The sequence below is a fragment of the Pollicipes pollicipes genome, unplaced genomic scaffold, assembly GCF_011947565.3.
Source record: "Pollicipes pollicipes isolate AB1234 unplaced genomic scaffold, Ppol_2.1 Scaffold_7261;HRSCAF=8764_pilon_pilon_pilon, whole genome shotgun sequence".
Lineage (NCBI taxonomy): Eukaryota > Metazoa > Arthropoda > Thecostraca > Pollicipedomorpha > Pollicipedidae > Pollicipes > Pollicipes pollicipes.
In genome coordinates, this window is record NW_023597054.1 from 31,813,320 (window position 1) to 31,830,144 (window position 16,825).

Below are 16,825 nucleotides of genomic sequence, written 5' to 3' on the forward strand. Positions count from 1 at the left end.
TATTCGCTTATCACTGAAGATGTAATATTTTTGAAACGCAACACGGAGTGCCAGCTGGCGCTGGGACCGGTATGAAGATCCACCTTTGGGAGTTATCTGGGGCTGCACGAATGGCACGCCACTCCACATAGCCTTCCATGCCAGGAGCATACAGTGTAGCTTTTCATGCTAGGAGCGTCATGCAGGGTAAAAATTTGTTCTGATTTCACTTGCCATAGCATGAAAATGACCAGCCACGCTGACAGATGTGCTGATGCAAAATATTCGCCGAACCATACATACTTTTGGTATGCATCGTTTATGCCTTGCCATCAGTCAGGAAGCTCCTTATAAACTATAAGGAGTTAATAAGCTATAGCTCGCGCTTTAGGTGCCCTTTTTTGGAGCCAGAAGTCTGCGGACCTTGTCATTTCAGCGAAAGCGCCTGCGAATGCGTTATGTGTTATTTTGCTGGCCACCTGGCCGAGGGCATCCACCAGGCCACCTGGTCGAAGCATCTATCAGACCACCTGGCCGAAGGCATCTGTCGGGCCACCCGGCTGGAGGTATCCATCAAGCTACCACCTGGGCGAAGGCATGTGTCAGGCCACCTGGCCGAAGGCATCCATCAAGCCACCGAGACTCTGATGACTCGTCATGTAGACTTGGAATCTCAGAAACACCATAAATACACCGGGTTGCCCGTTTTTTCAGCTGATGACACGTTCTGTGCAGCTTCTCTGCAACCAGGCTAGGGCCATCCCTGAGTGTGGAAAATCACCTGTCATGGTAGAACGAGATAGTTTCCCTTTCGCGATCAGTGTCTTATTCCAGCTGCTTCCATAGGCACTTCAGCATGCCGACGTACCGCCTGTCGTTTACTGTGGTTGTGGAACCGTCGGAAGGTATGGAAGAGAACCGCTGGAACTCATGGCGCACCACGTTATCATCTCTGAACTATGCAGTGGGTCCTCCAACACGGTGTCGGGCAGCCCCGAGACCCAAATTCTGCGGTTTTGAGTCGTAAATCATTCGAAGAATCACACATTCCGGAGGAAAAACGGCCTCATCGCTGAACCAGGCGAGGTTAAAAACCCGGGACCAGCTTCAGCCTTCGCCATCAGCCGCGTATCAAATATCATTCGCTGTTATTCATCGGCTCCTGCCATGTTCTGGTGGATGGCAAATATCTAGGGGAAAAGTTTGAGGCCATTTTGCAGTGTATGTCGTGCGGTCGAGGAACCGATCACGACATCCTGTGCGACCTTTCGGATGGACTTTCATGCATCCCAAGTGACACAGTTGACTGTTGAGATGCCCTTTGCTGTTCTGTTTAATGAATTGCTGGGTCTTGGCTAGTGCTGCCCTCTGTGCTAGCTGACCTGGGCTTCAATATATCGTTCCGCGTGAGCTGTTGCGTTCATGCTACGAGACCTGCCCATCAGAAGAACTGAAGACGGAACACCTGGCGACGAGCTTTCGGACCGGCGTGGACACGGTGTCACCGAACCTGGTCGAGAGTCCCGGGCGATGCGGCAGCGATCGTGAAGTGGCGGACGGCGGACGGTGCACGGTGAGCTCGGCGGACGGAGACAGTCTGGCCGTTCGAGACTGTAAGGAGCAGCTGTAGCCGTCGGGGGCAACCGGGTTCCAAGTAAGGCAACTGAAAGACAGCTGAGGCACAGCCACGGCAAACGCCAAGAGGTCCCGTGACAGGTTTTTGCGACAAGTGCTCCGGGCGTGCTCAGGCTGGTCACATGAAGGCTCGCTGTGTACTCAACAGGTCCAAGACAAGGTGCTTTCAGGGTGGGGAGCCGGGACATCTGAAGCGGGAGTGTAGGAAAATAAAACATCTGGGCACGGTATAGGAGAAAGCCAGGTGGGACAGTCGTATGAGTTCCAGTGCCTTCTGTCAGTTGAGCCCGGTGGTCTTTGATCTGTGCAAGTGGGCGAGAGCGTCAACAGATCTCCTACAGCCAAGCTTCAAGTGAATGGGACAGACATGGAGTTCGTTATTGACACTGGCTTGCCCGTAACCATCGCCAGTGCCAGGACGCTCATTCCAGGGCTAAGGCTGAGGCCACGCCAACAGAAGGGCATCGTCCAATGGCCAGCCGGTTCCTTTGGCTGGAGAAGCTGACGTGGTGGTTAAGACGCTTGGTGAGCACAGGACACTTCAGCTGGTGGTGAGTGGGTTGCCCCCCACAACCCTTGTGGGAAGGGAATGAATTGCGCCTTTCTGTTAGTTAGCTTAGTTAGTAGTTAGTAATTAGTTAGTTAGTTAGCCTTAGTCTGTCTGAGGCCGCATGGGTAGGTGAAGGTGATCGAAGTTTCATTGGAGGTTGGTCCGTTCAGGCTGGTCATCCTTGGTAGAGCCGGAGTTCAGGCCATTTGAACAGGGTCAGGAGGTGCTGTCAACTGATGAAGACTGTCTGCCCTGGAGTGGACGTGCTGTGGTGCCTCTCCAACTGCGTAACAGAGTGTTGCAGGATTCGCATGGCGGTCATCCGGAATCGGGAAAAATGAAGCACCTGGCCGGAAGGTATGTCTGGTGACCCGGTCTCGACTATGGGCTGGAGGCTCTGGCCAGTGACTGCCGTGTCTGCGTGGAATAGCGGGTGGCGTCTGCTAAGGCAAGCCTTCACCCTCGGGGGCTCTCGCAGAGCGCATGGGTACGGGTGCACACTGACTTAACCGGACCATTCCAAGGTAGTACGTTGTTCATGATAGCAGCTCGAATTGGTTGAAAGTGGTCACGATGAAGACTACTGCGGCCAAATGTATAATGCGACAGCTGAGAACGCTGTTTGCTAGGTTGGAGTTCCAAAACAGATCGGGTCCGATAGCGGACCGCATTTCAGCTCGGCCGAATTTGGGGAATTCATGAGACAGAACAGGATTCGTCACATCCGTACTGCTCCCTGCCATCCGTCAAGTAACGGGGCAGCGGAGAAGGCAGTCTGAACCGTCAAAAACAGTCTTAAGGCAAGTGTTCAGAATGGGCAAAATCTGGCAACAATGCTGGTCAGATTTCTGATAACATACCGCACTACCACACAGGTAGCCACCGGGCGGTCTTTTGCGGAACTGCCGTATGGTCGGAACCTCAGAACCCGGCTCGACCTCCTCCGTTGCGACCGAGCATTGGTTGTCTCCGAGTAACAGGAACAGCTAGTACAGACTGGGGGTGACAGTCAGCGTAGTTTTGGCCCTGGCGAGCACGAGTGAACTCGCAGCTTCTCCGGACCGAAGTGGCGAAGGGGACGCATCACAGCACAGACGGGACCAGTCACGTGTGAGGTAGATGTCAGGGACGCCTGCTGGAGCGGCATGCTGATCAGCTGCTGCACACAGGAGAGACTGCGCGCCCGGTGACACCAAAGGGTGCCGGAGTGGGCCCAGATCCTCCGTCTACAGCGTGGATACACCCGTCGATGCGCCGCCAACGAGCCCGGTGGGAGAGGGTGCATTGGCTTGCATCTGGGGATGCATCATCGTTGCAGGAGGCGCCGCAGTTAGTGCCGCTCTCGGCTGGTGGACAGCCACCGCGGGTTTCACAGGTCCGTCCAACGTTCAGTCCGTACACGTGTCGGCGGGGGAGGCTGTAGTGAAGTCGACGGAGGGGCTGTGCTGGCCCCGGCTTAGGCGCGGTGGCGCCGCTGCCGTCAAGGGCTGAGCCTCCTGGCGTTCAGATAAGTTTGCCGCGTTCGAGTCGAGTCCGCCGTGAACATGATAGACTAGTGGTTGGATTGTGAAATGCAAATGATACTGCTTGGCATGTTGTGAGCAGGACCTGCATTATGCCGGAGGTTCATGTGAAAACCGTGTCTTCGTTTGCTTATTTCTCCCTAGTAACGCTGATGTGCTAATGTTTGTTTGCATAGCGTTAACGGTTCTGGAACGGTCCACGCACGTTTTCAATTTCTGACAGTGTCAAAGTCAATTATTATTATGTTCCTCAGTGAATTTTGTTCGGCAGGTGGTGGCGCTGGGTCTTGGCTAGTGCTGCCCTCTGTGCCACGTGCCACGTTGACCTGGGCCGTGACCCGAGGGCTAGCGGGGAGTCGGTCAGGCCTCGCTGCGAGTGGGCTTCAATGCGCCGTTCCGTGCGAGCTGTTGCGTTCCTGTTCCGGGAGCTGCCTATCAGAGGGAGTGAAGACACGTTAATTCTCCCCTTTCTTCCTTTGTTGAGGTGAAGCACAGACCCGTCTCTCAGAGGTTCCTCCCGCTCGAGTAGCGTGATTTTCCCGTAAGGGGCGTACCAGGTTTAGAGGTCAACTCTGATCTGCCCGTCCGTTGCAACGAGGGGTCTGGTTGGACAGGCCAGAAGGATAATTGTTGCCTTTCGCTCCGTCATGAGCAGCACATTGGTCAATACACCAAGATCATGTAAACAAGTAAGCAGGTCAACACGTGAACATGCTAAGAAAGTAAACATAGGGCACACCAACTGAAGCTCCAAAGCACGTGATATCGAACGTGCTGCACGTGTGCGCAATAGTGCTTGTGTGCTATTAGGCTCCGTCATAGGCGCAACAAATCAGGCAATGTTTTTCTTTCCCGGTATTTCCTCAACAGCTGTGATCGGCACCGGTTCTGGTACCGACCTTGGATGCGTGGGTTGCACGCATGGGTCTTTAGCAAACCGCGCAGATTTGACAGGACCCGTAACTGGTAAATACCAAGACCTGCCTGCAACGTATTTGACGCCGGCAAAGCACCGACATAGATCAAGTTGCGTGCACTGCTACAGGGCTACCGGTACTGGTAGAGTGCACTGGCTGCTGGTACCAAGAGTCAAAAACGTGGCATATTTGGTTCATTCCGACATCGGTAAGGCGGTACATATTTTCTCACATTTCAGTAGGTTTAAGCATAATAAGCACCTCTACTCATAACCACTTACTGGGAAAGCCCTTACACCTTCCATGAGTGTCCGACCTTTGGGGCATATGTTAAAAACGAACTGTAGTGAAATCTCAAGACTAGTTACGTCCAATAATGGCATTGGGTAGTGCCACTGCAGCACCGTCAAGGCAAAAGGATATTGATTTGAATTATTTTCAAGTCCGAATTACGCTGGCAACGCTTTGTAACAGCACTACACTTCTTCCCGGCAGTTGCGATCACCGTTGTCACAACTACTGTGTGCACCTCTGCTTGTGCGAATAAAAGAACGTTCGTCATTGGCCAAGCGGGCAAGAGCCTATCACCGAGAAGCGCATTGGTTGGAGTTTGAATCAGTGCGTCACTATGGACCCTATGGTACTCTCATTCCCGAAGGCAAAGTGCGCCTCGCAGAGCCACCGTGGCTGACGCAATAGCGGAGCAAACAAAGCCATAGCATAACATGTGTTGAATTCGCGGGACAATAGCTTAATGTTCGCATATCTGTTTGCCTAATTAGAGTGCTTCAGGCCTTCGCATCATTTATTATGTAAACATTTTGTCACATTAGCTTATTGCAAACATTACAGAACACAAACCGTGGAAAAAAACAAGGCAAATGAAATCCATTCCTTTTAGAGTGGTGAGCAGGGAGTCCAATGAGATTTCTCGTGCAGGGCTGGCTTCTGCAAACCGAAATTCTGAGCTATTCAGAAGGATTTCGAGAAAACTGCTATTCCTGATCACATCGTATGCGTGTGCCGCGACAATTCATGAAACGTACAAGGTGGGATACTCCCTTTTATAGAGATGCTCCATTTTTTGAAGATATTGAAGCAGACATGAAGTACGATGAAATAATCTCACTCGTAATTATTGGTATGCTTTCAAATGGGGAAGATTGCTCTAGACGGCACTGTTTCTCTATTAAGTAAATACGCCGCTCAAGACGTCATTGTTTGCGTCATTGTAACATGCACGACATTGAGTGAAAGCCAACTGACAGCCTTTTTTCTGGAAATCGTGCTCATGAACGTCATATATGAACGACTAGACAATTACATTTTTGTTGAACTTAACAGTCGTATGCAATGAAATGGTAGGATTAAATGACGTTTTATGGCGTCCTGGATGGGCTTACCCTGACAAAGTCTGCACGAAAAAGTCTGCACATCTTCGCGGACGTATAGCTTAGAAACTAGAGCCGCTCAAGGCCAGGCTGTGAATTGCACCGAATGATCTGCAATATGTTTATTTCGCTTCAAAACCCCATACCAATGTGAAACACTCCCTTTAAGCACACAATCACACCCACACATGCACTGGACATCGCTCAATCCGCGCAAACATCGAAAAAAGAACACTCGTGTTCTTCTCGCAGCAGTGCCAATGCCGCCAACTGTGTAGAGCTCACTCACCGATGCACGGGTTTCCCTGGGCTTCCTCTCAACGAGCGCTGCGTGTTCTGGCAACCCCAGGTCCGGATCACTCAACCTGACTGCAGCTGCCGGTCGCAATAAACGTGGCTCCGGCTGTAACGCTAACCACATGAAAGTGGTCGTGACTCGAGCGGTGTGAAAACCCATTCATGAATGGCGCCACTTGAATACTGAGTGGTGATCACACAGAACCGAAACCAATTGGCCGACGGGCGGGGCTGTCGGGACGGACAGAGCCACCTGCGCTTACGCTGTGCCCCCTGCCACGTGCTCTGTCCCCTCACCGCATGGGGCTGTCCCTACGCTGGGCCTACTACACACCGTCCCGCTTCGATCGTTAACTGCCCCCCCCCCCCCCTAACACGGCACCAACCTCGCCCTAACCTGATCTTACACTGTCCTGCCTCACTCCTGTCCTGCCCGTCACCGTTTTGCCTCCGCTCTACCCTCGCCCCTCTCCGTCCCGGCCAGGTGATAACCACAGCCCCTGCACACGGTCTCTATCCTGACCCCTGCCCACCCTGGCCAGGTGACAGCCACAGCCCCCGCACACGGTCTCTGTCCTGACCCCTGCCAGTCCCGGCCAGGTGACAGCCACAGCCCCCGCACACAGCGTTGGGCGGCAGCAGGGCCGGAACGTCCGCGGGCCAGCCCGCCCCCCCCCCCCCCCCATTGATTACTGGCGAGCGCAGGTCACTGGCGACGACGGCCGCGTAACAGATATACAAACAGAGAGAGACGGACTCATCGTGAGCGTGGCCGGCCAGGTGCCGTTTAGACCGGTGCGCCCTGTCATTAGCGGCCGGCCGAGCGGCGGCGGCGGCGTCCGTGTGGTCCGCCGCCACCGCCCGACGGTGGGAGCGGCGCCGGCAGCACGCGGCTCAAGGGGTCACATGGAGAGGGCAGGGCGCCGGTAGGCGCGAAGGAGGTTAAGCGTTGAGTTATAGACAGCTCGCCGTAACTGACACCGGATGTTAATGTATGGTACGCTCTGCGATCTTTCTCCACGCATTTGGTATCACTAGAGCATTAATGACGTAGAGGCATGACGATGGACATGAAAACATGCCAGTGCGGTGCCTACACTGTAGTGAGACCTTGGTCGGCTATTGCGCAAGATGACTCAGAAAACAATAGGTATATATTTGTTGTGGCCCAGTAACTCACACCGTTGGCGCTGAGGCATAGACTAATTATGGGGTCTGTGTTTGCTCACACACGTCTTTCTCTCTCATTCGGACGGGGTTTGTGGCAGGATGTCTGTCGGTTTTCGTGTCAAGGACGACGACGGTAAGCTGCTGGACATTTAACATGGGCAGTTGGGGTGTCAGACGGGGATCAAAGGATCGATACTACATGATTTCATCCCACGCCGGCTGAAAGGGTCTCAGAGACCGCTTCCTGAGGTTGTCCTAGAAAGCACAATCTGCAAACATTTCATGAATCTCCCTGTGGGGATAGATGGGAGCTGTTGTAGCCTCTTTGCCATGGTCATTTCGGTTTCACCTCGCGTTCGGAGATCTTACCACGTGCGTTTGTGGCAGGATATGCGTCAAAAAACAGTGTGCTTAAATAATTTTCTATGTTTTATCATTCTTCGTTAATAAATCCCGTCAAATTCAAATGTATCAGGTCATGCCAGATCAAGCTATGTCAAATGCACCGAACAGTCAATTCGTGACAAGATTATTTGTGAACACTAGGAAACTTGTTTGACATATCTTAGGCTGCATCAACATTTATTTAATACAGTTTGACAAAAGCGACTTGTCGTCAATCCTTTTCTACGCAAACAATGCTTGGTTCTCGAGAAACCGGACGGACCTGCATGAGCCGATCCGATAGTCGTTAGTCTCGCTCCTGATTGCCTGCTGGCGGTGTTTGATTCAGCATAGCCGCCAGAGATGGACCTCCGTTTAGGAGCCCCCCCCCCCCCCCCAGCACCCACCCACACCACTGCCACCGCTTCCGCTTCACGCCACAGTTTTGATGTTTAAATGATTCCATCCGAGAAGCACGCCGCGATCCCCCGGTCGTCCTCGTTGTTGATATTTGTGCCGTTTTACTGGTAAAATGAAAGCTTATGCGACCTTCGCCGTGTCTTAAGAGAGTCCCACCGCAAGTATGTGGTATCATGACATGTGACATGGAGCTGACGTCGAAACTTATGAAGATGGAAATTGCATTTGGATCCTTCCAGGATCTTGGCAAAATTCCAGAGAATTAGCGAAACAATGGTGTAACGGGCTCATCAATAAATAAATATGTTAGCTTCTATAATTTGTTTGAAATTAAGCCAGCGCGCGTATATTTGTAAGGGTACGAAACACATTCGACCTTTGATTGGCATTCAGGTGTCTCATTCGGTACAGCAGCGAACATGACGCCTACTGTGCGGCGAGAGCAGACAAAATAGCCGACCGGCGAGGGTTAAGTGCTTACGCACACCCTCACAATCACAGCATCAGTCACCAAGGGGCCGTGCGACGGGACATCGCCATTTTGGTGCTTGGCGCTTGGATGCTCCAAGCATGGTGGCTTCAAACAGGGGTGAAAAGTGTCTTTTTTGTCACCAATGAAATTTAAAACGGCCTAGCCGTCACCTGGGGCCAATCCTTAACCGTTAAAATGTAACTCAGAATGCGATACACCACAAAAACAATCGCAAATAAAATCGACGCGGCATAACCATTAGACGTTTTCGTTTCGGCGCTTAATTTGCACATAATTGCACACTGTTTGTCGGCTATTAAACACTAAATGTTGGTTGAGACTGAACTAATACAATTATCAGATACACGCATACTTAACAAAACCAGTCCGGGGGTGTGTAGTTTCCTATTCAATTTAGCGGGGATTTGTCCCTAACCAGGGATATAGTTTCCTAATTTTAGTGGTCATTTTCGTCCATTATTTTTCATTTATCATGATTTTAGGGTTCAGCCGCAAGAACTAATTTTGAGAAGCCGCACCTCCGCTCCCGACCCTCAAAAAGTGGATTAAATCTAGGGAGAAGGCTCTTTTAAGTGAGTATCGGAGGCCGGTTCAGTCATTCTTCTTGTCTCCCCTCCCCCCTCCCCTTTACTCACCCCTATGTATGTTGCGAAACTGCAGCCCTGTACCCCTACATTTACCGATAACATGGTTGTAGAAGCGCCTGAAAACAATGTCACGTTTGGTTTTGGGATGTCCTCGTGGAATCAGCTGGCCAATTAATTAGTATGAAACCCATGCAATGTTGATATCAACAGATGTAAACAACATTTTTAAACACCTCCAGTGCCTTCATTTAGCTCTATATACAATACGATGGCAATTAAAAGCGTTTTATCTCATGCCTGTTCACCGGTCAGAACGCCAAATCTGAGGTGCGACGAGCAACGTGAGGCGTACACCTGCGATGCTCGGTATCTTACCTCAACGCCGCTGCTCCTCTCAGCAGCAGAAAGCCCTGAATAAATCCTTGACACGTTTTGCTCTAACTTCCTCCGACAACCTCCGACGTTACAGCTCGGGTATCCACAGACAAGAAGTCTCATTGATGGGCAACTTTTAACTCAGAGCTTCAGAGCTTTTAACGCCATTTTCAGCAACGCCTTTCATAGCAGATCCTGAGAAAAACCGAGCATCGCCTTTAAAAAAAATTAAGATTGGCCACGTTTTTTTCAAGCCGGTCAGCTTCTCACGACATGAATACAACCAACGGTAGCCCACAGCCTTGCACGGAACCCAATTCATTACCGCGTGACGAGCATTCGAACCCATCTGTCTCAAATGACACGACGCTTTAAAACGCCGCGTAGGATCACGTTCGCCGCAGATACTGTGGCCAGCCACGATTCCAACGAGTAGCAATAAGCCCAGTTATATGGTATTTTATACTGTCTAGTATGTGAAGTATATCCTGGCTGAAAAATCGGGAAGAAACATTGGTCTGAGGGGCGTTGGAAAAGCACGGTATCTTCACTGATCTGTGACGTCAGCACTGATGTAGTATATTTTATAGTGCACGTCTGTCGCCTGCTAAAAGCTATCCAGATTAAAGCTACTATGTTTGGCAATATCTTGTGGCTAACTCGCTCACACAGCCAAACGCCAGCGTTTCGACATGTATTCTACACATGCTCACACCGCAAGCGTTAGCGAGTACAGACCAGTCATAAGCTTTAAGCTTCGTCTAGCTGGGATGGTCTGTTATAATATGGTCTGTTGTTATCTATTTCCGTTTACGCAATTTTGTGACCAGTTGGCTCGCAAAAATGTCCGTTTTTGCCACCGATCGTATCCGGTGGATGAGAAGTTTTTTCACACCTGGCTCGAAAACTGTCTACTAAAGTACAACTCACTCTCCTTCAGGGGTGTAGTTTCCTGTTCAGTTGGGGTGGGGGGGGGGGGGGGTTGGGGGGGGACTCCAGTACCTCCGCCCCAATTTGGGCTCCAGCTGCCCTCCTCCCCGCACTCTGAGAGAAAAATGACTAAATCCGGGGATAATTCCGTTTGTTGGCGAATTTCGGGTATAGGTTCATGACATGTTACGGTTCGGCCCACCCCACCTCCCCACTCACTACACAGAACTACCCCCTGCTTGCCCATTGATAGAGCCGTCAAATGTTAGGTCACTTCCATATCAACATTTTATGCAATTAAATGAGTCGACAATGTCATTATATGACGTTTGCTGAACATGCTGGACACTGGTTATTTGGTAGGCTGATGGTTTTTTTCACAATCTTGCCTGTCAGATGGAGCCTCATAGTCTGTAGGTTTCTGAAAAATTACGCATGCTGGGGACAAACAGAATACCGCTAGAAGGGCGATGGAAAAAACGCCCAATGGATATTAGTGTTATGTGGTACATTGTTTGCATGCTCATGTTTTATGTTCTCACTTTTAATGTCAGTTACCGACACGAGATGAATCGCTATTACTTGAAATGGTTTCAGAATGAATAGAAGACGTATCCGGAACTACGCAAGTTGTGTAGTGCATTTGCGAGGAATGTTATCCATTTAGATAAAAGTGTTTGTTGCCTTATTCCTCGTATATATATATATATATATATATATATATATATATATATATATATATATATATATATAGGTATATACGTATACACATGTATATATGCATGTATGCATACGTGTGTGTATATGTATGTATGCATGTATGTATGCATGCAGGTATATATGTATGTATGTATGCTGCATATATGTATGTTTGTTACCGTGGCTAGCCGCCCAGTTGTCGGGGCATTTGCGGCGCCCCTGCCGTGCTCCGCTGGCCGCCCAGTTCTCGGGATTTGGCGACGCCCCTGCCTGACCGGGTTCTCGGCTTGACCCCGCGGGGCGGCCTGCCACTTGTTGGGCGAACCAGGGGCCGGATATACAACGGCGCGGGCTGCGCCCAACTGCGCAGCTGGCCGTCGCCTTGCACTGCGGTCAGGGTTATTCGGAATATTGGTTTACCTTTCGAAACTGTAGCGCTCTCGGGCTTCTTGAGATCGACACACGCTCTCGTGGCATTCGGAGACGCGTGTCAACCCCAAAAATCCCGAGAACGCTACAGCTTGAAACAATATCCCGAGAAACACTAAACTCAATGCAGAGTGACGACCAGCTTCGCAGTGAGACCCTCCCCCCCCCCCCCCCCCCCGGTTCATCAAACAAGTGGCCAGCAGATCCGCAGAGCCAAGCGTAAAGCTCTGTCTCACTGACCCCTGTCTGCTTGTGTCTCCGATGTCTGCCTGCCTGCGTCGTCGATGTCTTCCCGCCTGCGTCGCCGACGTCTGTCTGCTTGTGTCGCCGCATCTTTCGTTTTCTTCGCCATTCCGGAGTGCTAAATCCAAAAACACGACACGTAGTCAAAAACAGGCAATATCATGCCCAATGCCCGCAACAGCAAAACCATCCCTTAAATTCAGGTTCGAAACTGCATTGTTTTCACTGAGAACCACAGAACACCTAACTACCTCAGCTGAGTCCGAATGACTCGAGCAACGTACCACCTTAGCCCGAGCGCTTTCATAGCCGGACGCGGTGACTGCGCCGCCTCGTGAGCCGATCGGCTGAAGCGCCCACAGTGTCGGCCACCCCGGCCCAATATCACTCAGCGTCGGCCTCAACGCAGCCCGCGTCGGCGGCGTTACGGCGCTATCAGATGCCGCCAACAAGCCGCGGGACGGCCACTTACCCGGCGCTCACAACACTCAACATGATTTCATTACGACCGGGCGTAATTTGACAGGCTTTTGTTTGGCCCGTTCAGCGCGGTGGGCTGGGCTTTGTCGGCGCGGTTACTGGGCTCGCCAGATACGGCTTACCGCCGGCGTGGCGCGGCTAAAGAGAGGGTCTGGCGTCCGTCAGCGAGCCCCGCCGCCGCGCGCCGCCCGCCTGGGAACGGACGGGGATGATGATGGTGATGATGGCGGTGGCGGCCGCGGACGAGGCGGGACGGCCGGCTGGCGGCAGCGCCGCGACAGGATGGCGACGCGTCTGGCCGCTTGGGCCCACTCGCAACGGCCTTGCAAAGGCCAGGAACGGCCAACGACCGCCGGTAGCGGTGGCAGCGGGGATGTTACGATGCGACAAGGCTCGCTGATAGCTCAGGCTGGATCGTCAGCAGGGTACTGCAGCTTGACTGTGAGAGCACCAGCTCAATGAAATAGTGTGCTCATTCGCAGAAAAATGATAACTGCTACGGAGCATGCGCGAGTGCGGAAATGCTCATTTGACGTTACGCGATGGGTTAATTGGATAAGTATTCGTGACGACCTGGTGCACTAAGACCACTTGGCCCTGGCTTCAGGCGGGGCCATCGAGTGTGTCAGAAACGGAATAGCTTTAAGTGGCATGGACAGTCATCGATACAGCCATCATTCCACTTGAAACCTTCGACCCCAGTAATTTCCGCGCGTGACTCGGCGTTAAAAACCGCGCGCGCTTCCGCCGCAGTGACTTCAAACGGCGGCGGCGGCCGCCGCTCCAGCGCCGGCTCCCGTCTCCCGTCTCCCAGGAATTCGAATGGGCGCCGCGAGAGTCGAACGCGCAGGAGCGAAGCCGCCAAATGGGCGCGGCGGGCGCGGGGGCGGGGCGCCGCTGCCGGCGCTGCCGTGCGTACGGCGCTGACCTCCCGGCCGGCGCCGGCTGGCCGCCCTACCCGCTACTCAAACAAGACTGATGGCTGACGGCCGACGGCCACGCCGGCGGCCCGGCCACTTCCACTTCTAATGGAATCAGTGCATGGCCGGTAATCGGAGGAGGCCGGTTCACTGCGCCGGACGTGTGATGTGCGCGCTGGAGATACGCAGACGCCACTGGTGCAGACGGATTGAAAACCACTAAAGCTTTGTCATGAGCGTGCCTCGCAAAACAAAACTGAGGTGTCACAGTGCTCAGGGAGCATTGCTAAGGGATTTGAACTGGTGACAAACTTATCGTATTTAGGCAGTGCAAACCAACATGCATGACGTGTAGATAAACATGCTCCCTCCATGATAGCGTTATCGCCGTGCGCGCCGTAGCTCCCTCATTCTTACCCTGGAAGTTACCGTTCTTGGCAGTACGCATTAAATATGTTATAATCAACGGCTGATGGGTGTTGATGGTTTTATATTTCACAGTGGTAGACAGTCATATTCCGTTCAGTCGGACAGCCGTATTGCGTTCAGTCGAACTGACGTATTGCGTTCAGTCGAACTAACGTATTGCGTTCAGTCGGACAGCCGTACTGCGTTCAGTCGAACTGACGCATTGCGTTCAGTCGAACCGACGTATTGCATCCAGCCGAACTGACATATTGCGTTCAGTCGGGCAGCCGTATTGCGTTCAGTCGAACTGACACATTGCATGCAGGCGAACTGACGCATTGCGTTCAGTCGAACTGACGTATTGCATGCAGGCAAACTGACGTATTGCGTTCAGTGGGACGGCCGTACTGCGTTCAGTCAAACTGATGTATTGCGTTCAGTCGAACCGACGTATTGCATCCAGTCGAACTGACGTATTGCGTTCAGTCGGACAGCCGTATTGTGTTCAGTCGAACTGACGTATTGCATGCAGGCGAACTGACGTATTGCGTTCAGTGGGGACAGTCGTACTGCGTTCAGTCAAACTGACGTATTGCGTTCAGTCAAACTGACGTATCGCGTTCAGTCGAACTGACGTATTGCATTCAGTCGTACTGACGTATTGCATCCAGTCGAACCGACTTACTACGTTCAGTCGGACAGCCGTATTGCGTTCTGTCGAACTGACGTATTGCGTTCAGTCGGACAGCCGTATTGCCCAACTGACTGAACGCAATACTGGCGTATTTCATTCAGTTAGGATTTTTCTTGCGCCGTTAACCCAATACGTGCCCTATGATGCCCGTCAAGACATATTTTTCCGTGTGTATTTTTCCGCTTAGAGTCATTTAATGAGATCTCACCTATTAGATTTTCGACAGCTGTGACAGAATAACGTTTATTCTTTTCATATGCATACAATGCCTTGGTATCAAACGCAATTCCACAATCATTATTCACTTTATGGGCGACTTCCTATTCCTATTCTTCCATGTGCGAACGGAACACGGTACACCCGGGCCACTTCTGTAACGAGCAGAAGTTACAATAAAAGCTCACCCAAAAATTGGGTATCGCGCCCCTTGATTACTCAGAAACTCTGTAGAGGGGCTCATAACGGCACGCGAGATTCACCGATGGACTGCGATTATTTGTGCTAAGACCGGACCTTCACCTTATCTGTGTGGGACTGAACGAAATATTTTCAAAATGACTTAAGTTGTTCAGCGCATTTGAGAAGAACATTATACATATAGATGAGACAGTATTAATTATTCCTCGTGGAATGAACAGGAGGATGGAAAGATAGATGCGATATTTCGGCTTCATGCCTTTATCGAAAAGAGACTTTTTGATAAGGGCATATTGCCGAAATATCACATGTATCTCTCCATTTTCTTGCATATTCTACGAGGAATGATCTATTAATCGAATCTATCGAAATTTCATGTTAAATGTGTGGCTATGGCTCAGGGAAAGGTAAGTCAGGCAACTGGGGCAAGATCTAAGTATAATTTGAAAAGGTAGAAAAGGCGAACCGGATTGGACTGGATCCTGCAAATTCAGTCTGCAAGGAGCTCTAGTATGCGCCGGCCAGGGACTGCACACGGCACGGCACGGCTGGCGATGGCGTCCCCCTCCGCCGCCGTCGCCGGCTCTCAATGGGTGCTAGTCTTGGCCGACCAGATGGGAAAGGGTGAGCGGATAAGGCGCCTTTCTCCCTGATTTGTGTTAAGGCTGAACGTTGACTCTATACTGATAGGTGAAAGGAGTCGACTTCAAAAGTTGGTTTGGTCCTTCCTTTCACCTGCTGAGGTGGATAGTGCCTGACTAGGTGGCAGTGGCAGTTTGCGCGCATAATGCATGCAATATCGGTGAATTGTACACACAATACATGCATATCGGTGTATTGCATATATAATGGATGTAATATCGGTGTCAACGGTGAATCTGAGTTACGCAGTCTGGTGGCCAGAATACAGACTTTTACAATAAAACCTTGGCAGACCAGGGGAGAATGGTTTCAGCCACGCACTTGCAATTTTAAGTACTGGTGCCATGAACCATAACGCTCAACGTGACCGAAGACACTGATGTTTTCACAGTGGCAAAGCTATGCCTGAGGCTTAATCTTGTTATAACTTATCGCATCTCAAAAAGTGATCCTGAATCTTAAGCTTAATTCTTCCATTCCCGGCAGCAGCTGACTACATTGCACAGTATAGGGGACGGTGAATGCTTCATTCGTGGCGATATCATATCGGCGCATTAAAAACGTGCGGCGTATTGTGAAAACATCCGACTTTTCCGGCAGTGGTCATGGTTACGAGACGTGGACACGAATAGCATTTGAAAATACATCAATAGCATGTTGACCGCGAATAAGATTGAAAAGGTCAAAAACTTAACCGGCTACGCCTGACATGTGACCGCACATTTAAGACTGTTAAATAGGAGAATACTGGGCATAGAGCGTCTGGAATGCGTCTGAGCGCCAAAATACCATTTTTTCCGTGCGTGTTTTTGAAAATAATATCACAGTTCCGCGACATGGTAGGAAAGAAGCCTGAAATATTCAGTAAAAACAAGGTGCAGAAAACAATTCAAGAAACGTCAAACTTCTCCACCAACCCCTAAAAATTGGAGGGAGTTTGCATTAGCTTAACTTAAGCCATGATTGAAAGCATACGTTGATCCCAAACGCATAGTATTAGCGCAGGAATATTACTTCAACGAACATTTCTTTCCATTCCGTCACATCGGCGTTTTGGGAAGATCACCACAGTGATTCAGTACCATTTCCGGTAGAGGAACGCCTCTGACCCAAGCGCGACAGCACGGCAGGTGGTCCCACGCTTCCATGTCAGCTCTGTTCCGGACTGTAAGACCCGTAACTTTGCCCAACTTTTGTCTGGTCACAGCCAGTGCCAGAACAGATCACTCTAACTCATGCAAT

General features: G+C 51.1%; 1 protein-coding gene across 1 annotated transcript in view; it reads left to right on the forward strand.

The window, feature by feature from the left end:
- Positions 1-437: 437 nt before the first annotated feature.
- The window catches only part of LOC119111307 (T-cell leukemia homeobox protein 3), a 95,031-nt gene continuing 78,643 nt past the window's right edge, over positions 438-16,825 (forward strand). Inside the window, exon 1 of the mRNA XM_037235121.1 lies at positions 438-545. Within this exon, the coding sequence (XP_037091016.1) occupies positions 438-545 (108 nt within the window). The remainder of the gene's footprint in view (positions 546-16,825) is intronic.